At 37.7% G+C, this 10,457-nt stretch overlaps 1 protein-coding gene across 1 annotated transcript in view; it reads right to left on the reverse strand.

Annotated features, from left to right (window-relative positions):
• ARHGAP18 (Rho GTPase activating protein 18) overlaps positions 1–10,457 on the reverse strand; it is a 136,177-nt gene that overhangs the window by 30,051 nt on the left and 95,669 nt on the right. Inside the window, exons 6-8 of the mRNA XM_017879367.1 lie at positions 9,860–10,025; positions 7,314–7,405; positions 2,828–2,905 (exon numbers count right to left, since the gene is read on the reverse strand). Coding sequence (XP_017734856.1) covers positions 2,828–2,905; positions 7,314–7,405; positions 9,860–10,025 — 336 coding nt within the window. The remainder of the gene's footprint in view (positions 1–2,827; positions 2,906–7,313; positions 7,406–9,859; positions 10,026–10,457) is intronic.

The raw sequence follows: 10,457 nt of genomic DNA on the forward strand, positions 1-10,457 counted from the left end.
GTCACTTTCCTCTATTACATGAAACCATTCTCCCAAAGGACGTTTCCTGTTTTCTTGTAAGGCAAATTACCACGTTTTCTCTTCCTAACACAACAACCATTCTCTACCCTCAAATATTTTTGTAATTGATGAAATAGGTAAAGGGGAGTGGGCAAAGACAGAAAAAGAAATAGGGAGGAGGGAAGGGGGAGGGAGGAAAGGATGGAGAAAAGGAGGGGAAAAAAAGAGGAGGGAGGGAAAAAAAGAGGAGGGAGGGAAAAAAAGAGGAGGGAGGGAAAAAAAGAGGAGGGAGGGAAAAAAAGAGGAGGGAGGGAAAAAAAGAAGAGGGAGGGACAAAAAGAGGAGGGAGGAAAAGATAGAAAAAGGGAGTGGGAGATAGGGAGGGAAGGAAGAGGAGAGAGAGGAGGGATGAAGGGAAAGAATGAGGGAGGAAAGCACAACAGAGGAACATCCAGAGAAGAGAGGCAAAAAGAATGGAGGGAGAGGGAGAGAGAACAGTACAGAGAAGTTTGGTGGGGCCAGGGAGAAAAGAGACAACCAAAATTTTTGCATATTATCTTTTAAATTATTTATAATGGACCAGCTGCTGCATAATTTGGCATATGACAACAGGCTGGGTTGAAGAGTTGAGCCAGCTGAATCCACTTAATTGGCCTTCTTAGAAATTATACTTAGTTAAACTTGTCCTTCTGCCAGCCTTCTCATTGCAAAGTAAAATCTGCATTATATTCACTATTCCGTACTAAGTAAATGTATTTTTGCCTCCTGTGAGCTGGCCATCGCAGTCTGCTAGTGAGGGCCTGAGTGCTTTCAACGGTGAATTGAGGACTATCTTGCTAATATGGGTAATATGAGGTTATATTTGTTACCTGTTTCTGAGGAACTATATCTTTGTTAGTGAATGTACTTACTAGAACATGTCTCAGAACCACACAATGTCCATGACTGACTAGTGGCGAACGTGCCGTAGGTGTTATATGAAGTGAGACAATGACAAACTATGAAACTTACAAATACGTCTAAATATTTGGGGGACGTCTAAATATCAGACGCCAAACCCAGGCGACACAAGTGGAAGCTTATGATCCGAATATAGCAGGCTACTCAAATCCTATTAAAATGAGATCACTATGCAGTAAGAGCCAAGGAGGTCGAAACTGGTGTCCTAAATCAAGGCAACTTATCAAAATAAGCAGGTGATGCAAACTGTGAAATGTATAAAGAGTAATTCCAATCCTGGCCACACCACAGCCCATTAGAAGCAGGCCAGGACAGTGTGCACTCTCCAAGAAACACTTAGTCCTGATCCAGTTCTAAAGATTTCATAAAGAATGTTATGAAAGTGAAGAGAGAACATCTCTCTTCTCTCCTATTTTCTCTTGGATTTTCAAATTCAGGAAGACAATGCGTTGGATGTGGGCAGTGGTTACTTGTGCTATCTCAGTGCAGAGGTAAAGGTGAATTGGAAGATAGAGTAAAAGTGAATAGTTAATGGCTGCTTTCCAGATACAGCTACAATTCCAAGTATGAGTCCCCTTGACATTTAAATCCCCTGAGGGGATATGTAGTATGCATCCCCTGTAGGGTAATTCCATCTTTATCATGCATTCATTGGAAGCTTCATCCCCCAGAGCAAAAAGTGAGGCACAAAGATGACAGCAGGAGGATACATGGTACCCCAGAACAGTAGGAAAGAAATGTCATCCAGAGAGAAGAAAAGGCAAGGGAGAAGGGAGGGCTCAAATTGGGAACTCTGGGAATTATTCTTTCACCAGCCAGACTCAGGCTACCCTGGATGCAGCAAGACAGGGGACTGTGTGAATTACGAAGGTGGTTGAGAGTGTCTCGTCTGACCGGCTCACTAAGAATAATTATGCATAGGATGCCAAGGCCCTCCATCTGCTGGAGTCTATGATTCTGGCTTTTTTTTTTTTCATCTTTTGAGACAATGTCGTGTACTGTTGCCTGGGCTGGAGTGCAGTGGCACGATCTTGGCTCACTGCAACCTCTGCCTCCCAGGTTCAAGTGATTCTCCTGCCTCAGCCTTCTGAGTAGCTGGGAATACAGGTGCCCAACACCATGCCCAGCTAATTTTTTGTATTTTTAGTAGAGACAGTGTTTCACTATGTTGACCAGGCTGGTCTCGAACTCCTGACCTCATGATCCACCTACCTTGGCCTCCCAAAGTGTTTTTTATTTTTAAGAAACAGAGTCTTATTGCTCTGTCACCTCAGCTGGAGTACAGTGGGCCAATGAGAGCTCAATGCCACATGGAACTCCCGGGTTCAGGCAATCCTCTCTGCTCAGCTTCCTGAGTAGCTGGAACTCCAAGTGAGCACCACAGTGCCTGGCAAATTTTTTAAAATTATTTTTTGTAGAGACAGGCTCTCACTTTGTTGCCCAGGTGGTCTTGAATTCCTAACCTCAAGCAATCCTCCCGCTTTGGCCTCCCAAAGTGCTGGGATTACAGGTGTGAACCACCGCACCCAGCCTTGACTTTTGTAAACTCAATTGCTACTACTCATCCTGGCCAAATCTATCACAACTATCCCCACGCCATTAATATTTTAACTCATCACATTCTCTTATCATAGTATTATTATACATAATATGGTGATTTCGAAAAAAAAAAAAAAAAAACGAAAACAAAACCAGACGGGACTGTAAAAAAAACTAAACTGAATGATAAAAGGTTTTATTGTTTTATTTTATCTACTTTACTAACAATGGAAAAAAGTGGTGGAGAGGACAAGCTTTTTTAGCTTTTAAAATGCATAAATGTAAATAAACAATAAAATGTTTACAATTAGCAGAACTCAGAGATTACCTTGATTCTAATGGCAGCTCCAGGGATTCGTAAGAGGCCTTCGGTTTCCAAACCTCCCTCTTCAATTCGAGAAATTAGCTGTGCATAAACAGAGAAACATTCTAGTTTCGATATTTGTAACAGGTACAATTCCAAATTTAACATCTGTTTCACATGTAAATAAAACTGATTACAATGACATGTAAACTGGATTTTATGAGATTTTGAATGCTATTGCACTACCACTGTCCTTCAAAACAATAAGTCCAGAAACTTTTGTTGTAATTTAGAAAAAGTTGGGCCTTATGCTACTTTATAACAGAAGTGTGTAATTTCACACAACAGCTGTGGTACTCCAAACAAACAGAATAAAGATGCTCATTGTTTAAAAGCAACTAAGAACATCTATTTATTCTGCTTTTCCAGAAACCTACATTCTGCAATCAAATAAATCTTATGAAAATCTAACATTTGCATATTTACATCTCATTTTTAGCTTGTTCCAAGAAAGAATTATTTATGACATGCAGGAAAAAAAAACTGTTTGCAAATATTCATTTTTAAGCCTTTGGTGTTAAACAGAGAAAAATGTCCTTGTATATGGCCTCTAAGTCATACCTGATGCCCAATGAATACACTGATCTAACTCCAGATTCCCACAAAAAGCATTTTGTTTTGTTTTTTAAAAGAGCAGAAACCCGCAAAAATAAGGCAAATGGAGAAATTACAATGACTATTGGAGGCTAAGAAGAAGATAAAAGAGTGGTCAGATTCTTGGTAAAGTGATCTTCTTGGAGTAGGCATTCCCTGAGCAGTACACAAAGCCTTTATAGAACATATTCTGCTATTTTAAGAAAATCAGTTTTCATATCCTCATTTAAATACAAGGCATTTCCTAGCATCATACAGGTTTTCCTCCCTGGCACCCATTCTCATTTCACAATTGCCTTTTCTACTTTATAAGAGACAGACCTCTTCTTCACTCATTCACAATCTTACTATAATATTCTCTGCATGCCCCAAGGCATAAAATCTTCTAGAGTACCAAAAGAATGTAAAAAAAAAAAAAATTCAGGGAAGTCTCCTTTAATGATTAAACAAGACTCTATAAACTACCTAGAGCTTACTGTTTTCCCCTTGCACATAAAAGTGTCTGTTAGGAGCAAAGCCTGGCATCATAAATGAGGTCTTTTGACCTTTGTCTCGATATTCTGAAGTTAGATATATCGTAGGATGTGGACACTGGAAGAGATGTCAACTTTTCTTTCAAGACTTCGCCTCTTCTATTCCTGGGTTATATTATGGCCAAAGAATGCACTGATATTGAGGAAGTCAGATAAGAATTAAGCATAGTAGTCTCAAAATTCTCCTAAGGATTATTAGGAAAAGAGAAGCATCTTTGATCAGTCAAAGCAGTACAGGATTTTAAAATTCTTCTGGAATATTTTCCAAGACCACATTTTCAAGTAACACTGGTTAAAACCCACAGCAAAATTTTAGGCGAATTATTTTAGATCAGATGGGTGTTATTCAAAATAAAGTATTTAAAACCAAATTTAACCAATATTCAATGTATAGCCAATTTTCATTTTATTTGATCTTATAAAATGTTTAAAATGTTTCTAGTCTGGCCGGGCACGGTGGCTCATGCCTGTAATCCCAGCTCTCAGGGAGGCAGAGGCGGGAGGATAGCTCGAGCCCAGGAGTTCGAGACCTGCCTGGGTAATATAGCAAGACCCCGTTCTCCATAAAAGGAAAAAAAAAAAGACAAAAAAAAAAATGTTTCTAGTCCTATTAACAAAATGTACAGTTGTATGCTAGCTGCTGGAGCAAATTAGTTTTCAGCAATATATGCCTTTCACTTTCATTAAGTACACAGGAAAAAGTGATTGTGACTTCTAAATAACTGAATGAGCATAATTTCTGCATTTTAATATTTGAGTCCTTTTCATTATTCTCTAAGGCTAAAAACCAGCACCCAATAGTTATGTACATATATCGTCAGAAGGAATGCCATGTGTTTTCTCATATATCTCACTCTGAAAATAACATATTTTTAGCTATATTATACTGCATTATTAAAATATAAATAATACTTTATAGCTTTCCTTTTATTATCAGGATTAAAATAGAGATGAAAAATAACTACATTGACCCATACATTTTAATGATGCTGTTTTTACTAATTTACCTATGTTCTGAAATTTATCAGTAATTTTCATAGCATTTCTCAAAATATATATTACATACTTATGTGAATTGAAAAATGAAATTAAAATACAGACTCTGACACAAAGTATGGCTGAGTTGGCTGATTCACTTGACAGTGAAAACACTAGATTTGATAATTAGGTTATAAGGCAGACTTTTTTCATAGATTAAAATTAACAATATTTCTATTTCCCCACCCTTCTAAGAATACAAGGTTTAAACAATGTACCTCTGAGTAAAATAATAATATAACAGATACAGGTTCATAGGTACTAGATAAGCTTTGTTAGTGCCCTTTCTGGGTATATAAGCTCAAAAAATAGTCCTCTAAAGACTGGTAATGAATCTTCTTGCAAATCAGTCGTTTCTAATTTTTCCCCTTTAACAAAACAGAGATAAGACCTAATTGAGTTGTCAGCTGATAAATCAAAACTTTTTTTGTGAGAGATCACTGTGATTTTTGGCTTATAATTCACAGGGGATGCAAACAGATGAGTGTTATCTACAAGTAAACTTTTATATGCTCCTTTATTTTCATAGAAACAAAATACTTTAAGGCCATTATCCAATCCTTCAAACAGATAGACAGCCAGAGTCTGCAGAATGTTAAGGGACCAAAAATATAAAATAACCAACTAAATAAATAAATAAACATTCAAGAGAAAATGACAAAGGGAAATTTTTCTTAATAGACTGGATGCAATCCCAGGCAGATCACGTGGCATCATTGACCCTCCACAGAAACTGAAGCTCGCTGTATTTCTGTGGTGTGATGGTGAATTTTGTGTGCCAATTTGGCCAGGCTATAGTGCCCAGGTGTTCAAACACCAGTCTACATGTTGCAGTGACAGGTTTTGTTGTTGTTGTTGTAACAGTAGACTTTGAGTAATGAAAATTATTTAATACTCTCTATAATGCAGTGGGCCTCATCCAAACAGTTGAAGGCCTAAAAGATTTTGGTTTCCCAAAGCAGCAGCAATTTTGCTTCAAGATTGCAACAAAGAAACACTGCCTGTTTCCAGCCTGCAGCTTTTCCACTCAAGATGGTAGCAACAACTCTTGCCTGAGCTTCCAGTCTGCTAGCCTGCTCTACATATTTCAGACTTGTGAGTCCCACAATTGTGTGAGCCAATTAAAAAAAAAAAATCTCTTCATCTCACTCTAAATATATCCTATTGCTTCTGTTTCTCTGGAGAACTTTGACCCAGGAAAGGATGCTGCTGAGATCCCTGCTTTGTATAGGCTTTGGTATATAGTAAATTGCAACTGTTACTGACAGAAGAATTTGAATATGTAGCCTGTATTTGTCAGCCTCCTCCTGTTAATCACAGGTACTGCTGACAGCTCTCCACAGATACATGTTCTGCACGCGGTGGCTAGCAGGGGCTGATGGGTGGGATAAACTGTGTAGAACAAAGTTTGTCAGGAGAAATAATGAGATGCAGGTTTGAATGTAGTGGTAGATATGAGAGGAAAAAAGCACCAAATGTTAGTAGGTAAGACAGGGAACTGACTAGTTTGGAAGAGGGGAAGAATAAGTGCCAAGTAGATTGAGCCTTAGTACTGGATGAGCTTGCTGAGCCAATTAACTGCAAATCAATTTCTACTGTCCCAAGAAATTTCAGAAACGGTGATATGCCTGGGCTGCAGCAAAGAATCTACAGCTTGGGTAGTTCGCAACTGAGTTGACCTGTCTTCCTCTCTGTGCATTCCTTAGCTTTTCTCAAATGTAATCTGTGTTTCTGAACAATGATGGCTCAGAGGTTGCATGGAAATTTTTATATTGCCACAGATAATCCCCTTATGAATAACTGAGTGTTGACTACACAAGTGACTTAATAGTTTAGCAATCATTTTCTAATTCTACTTTATGGTTTCTTTGCCTACTTTGGAAATAGGCACTGGTAAATTAAATTGGACATCCTCACTGTAAATAGAAAAGCTTAGGAAATATACACTGGCATGAAATATTCATGAGGATGCAATTCCCTAGAAATTTATAAGCAGTTCCCACTCCTATGTATTACAGAATTGAAATCTCAATTATACAAAGCCAGCTAATACAAGACAGGAAAATGATGCCAGGTAATCACAGTTACAGTAATAACACAGAAAGCATCACCATGAATATAAAACTTATGAGCCCTTGAAACAAATTTGCTTCCTGAAGAGAAAATCAAAGTACAAAACATGACAGTATATCAATTGGAAAACTATATTATAATAATATGAATACAAAAAACCACTATTAGCTTAAGTATGTTCTCTCTATGCTGACCGATCCAAGCCTACTTACTTTTTGAAAGATCAAGGGTATTCGAGTTCCTAGTACTTTCCTCTGATCTTGTTCTAATAGCACTGTCAATGGAATGCAAAAAAGACCAGAATCTGCAAGAAAAAATTTTGTCAATCTATAAAATATTAATATAAAAATGTTAAAGCATGAGATTTCTGATACTGTCAATCAGACAACTATATACTGAGTAACTACTAAGTGAATGACAGCATCTCAACATTATATATATGGTGGCCAATAGCAAAATCCTGGCCCTGACTTATAGAGGCATGTAGCAAGGAAAGAGAGCTAAACAAATGATTGCAAATAATTACCAACATAATTACAAAAGTGCAAACTGCTGCATAAGAGAAATAGAGTGCTGTGAGAGCATGAAAAATATCCAGATAATTTACTAAATGTAATCAAATTAAAAATTCTTACTTAAAAGCAAATATTGGCCAGGTGCAGTGGCTTATGTCTGTAATCCCAGCACTCTGGGAAGCCAAGGTGGGAGGATTGCTTGAGCCCAGGAGTTCAAGACCAGCCTAAGCCTGGGCAACATAGTGAGACTCTATCTCTATGAAAATTTAAAAAAAAAGTTAGGCAGGTATGATGGCAGCCTCCTATAGTCCCAGCTACTTGGGGGGCTGAGGTTGGAGGATAGCTTGAGCCTGGGAGGTTGAGGCTATGGTGAGCCGTGATTGCACCACTGCACTCTAGCCTCAGTGCCAGAGCTATCACCTTTTTATCACCAAAAAAAGTAAATATCATTCGTCTTTTCCACATTAAACAGACATTGAACATTTTACAATATAGCAAAATATAAATATTTGCTTTCTAAGAAATTAGACAAGATTAAGATCTTGTTCTACAAATGTTTCTCTTTAGAAAATAGATACTTGCTACTCTTAAATTTGTGGTTGTATATGCTTAGAAATAGCTCCAGAAAAAAATGACGGTAATAATTTACAATTTTTCTAAATTAAAATCATATGCCTTGAGTCTGGTATGAACATGGCTTCTACCAGCACTTCCACCCTGCCCCCATCACTGAGTGGACGGTTAGCACCAAAGTGATAACTTTTTCCTTTATGATACACATCAGCATGGAAACGAAAATCATCTGTGAACATGGAAAAGGGGATTATCTTGTGGTATGAGGATAGACATTGGATATTGTGACACTTAATCGAGATGCCATTCAAAAGAATGCCAGTACCCAGTAAATAACTTTCCAGTTTGGGAATTCAGAAAAGATGCAACCTCAAGAATGCCAAGGGTCTAGGGTATAACATAAAATCAGCATCTTGGATAAGACAAACAGGTATTACATAAAAATGGAAAGAAAGTCTATTGACAGTGAGAGTCTTGATATAAACAATTTAATGTTTCTTTGCCAGGTTGCAATTCTAAAACATACCATTAAAAAATAAAAAAACTCTCTGAGCCACTTTAGAAATCTTGGGCACTGACCCACAACTGCTGAAATTGTATTTCTAGTTTATGTTTGGAAAAAACTTTGTGATGAGTTTCTCAGAACGCATCTTAAGTCTTCATTATCCACAATGGACTTAGGAAAAAACAGAGCACCATTTGACTCAGAAATTCACCATCCTAGGCTTTAAGCTCAAATACTCAAAGGAACTAAGCACAGAATGAGGTCTTCTGGGGCCCAGCATGACAGGACAAGAAGGGAAGGTACACTTCAGTCCTACAGAGTAATTGCCTCTAAAACCTAAATCAGGTGAATACTCGTCTTTGTGAATGTTACCATAGCAATTCCATAATCCTCATTCTTGGTTTCTCTTTAGGAGGTACCTCTAAGGTTAAATACGAGGACAAAGAATCCTAAAGTAAAGCTTTGTCAGCAGAGAATTATGTGGATTTCAAGACCAATAAATTACTGGAGAAACAAAAACTGAAGAGGTGTCTGTTCTCTATTATATCATTAAAAAAAAAAACTGTTTATTTAATGGGTAAAGCAAGGTACTCACAAAAAAAAAAAAAAAAAAAAAACCACCCCACATTTCCACGATGAGTACAGTCTACTGGTATTGTTGTGTCACAATGGTGATATTTTCTTAATAGGGGAAAGAATGTCTTTGCAAAATAGGTAAAATTAGAATGTCGAGGAACAAAAAGGCAGACTACTAACTAGCCTATTTATTTTCTATCTAATGAATAAACAAAATAGTCACTGAGAATCAACAGTCTTAAAGTCATTTTCAAGACCTGATTCTGGAAGTAAGTCTGTGTACCAAATATGTATCTTTTAAATATATAGTTTTAAAGGAGAAAGCACATGAGTTACAATTGATTGTTTCAGATTTTCCTTCTATGAGAATTAAATTATTTCATCATGCCTTTATAGTCTAGGACACAGTGTATCTCTATCCAGTTACAAAACTTTTGAAGGCAGCATCTTAGAATATAAACTTTAGACGTCTTCCAGTGTTGGTTTATTTTGTAGGTGTTTTCCCTGTCTCCCAGAAACACTGCTAAAAAGTCAAGTCCATCCTTGCGATTTGAGAAATAAATGCAACGGTTGATCATTTCATGATTACCTCTTGTTTTGATTTTCACAGCCTTTTGTTGTTTCAACTCAATACCCAATACATCATAGAGGGCGGTCAGCTCAATCAGGGCTAAATGGCAAACCTTCTTCATGTCCTGTTGTGCGAGGTCACCAATCCTTGTGGTACCCGTTTTGTCTTTTGGCAATCTGAAACTCTAAAATAAACATCATTAATATAGTAAAAGCTTACAGTATCTAACCTCCATTGTAATGCAAGAAGAAAAAACCAGCTACAGAAAGAAGTTATACTCAGAATAAGTGACAAGAAAAGCCACAGTACAATTTCTCCAGTCAGAATGAAGAGTGATTCTGTCATGACGACGACCCCTAAAGCTGTGGAGTGTTCAAGAGTCAACATCCAAAGTCTGATAGACAATGGCACCGGACCGCAAACTCGGAGTATTAATACCAGTGGCTGGGAGGACAAGAGAGAGACAGTGAGCCCAATAGAGAAAAAGACTTCTAGTTAAGTGACCTTCAGAAAAGGAAGGCTAGAAGTCACACATAATAATGAGGGGGAAGGGGAAGAAGAGGGGGAAGGGGAAGAAGAGGGGGAAGGGGAAGAAGAGGGGGAAAGGTAAGGGGAG

This window comes from Rhinopithecus bieti, unplaced genomic scaffold (assembly GCF_001698545.2).
Source record: "Rhinopithecus bieti isolate Rb0 unplaced genomic scaffold, ASM169854v2 scaffold_19, whole genome shotgun sequence".
NCBI lineage: Eukaryota > Metazoa > Chordata > Mammalia > Primates > Cercopithecidae > Rhinopithecus > Rhinopithecus bieti.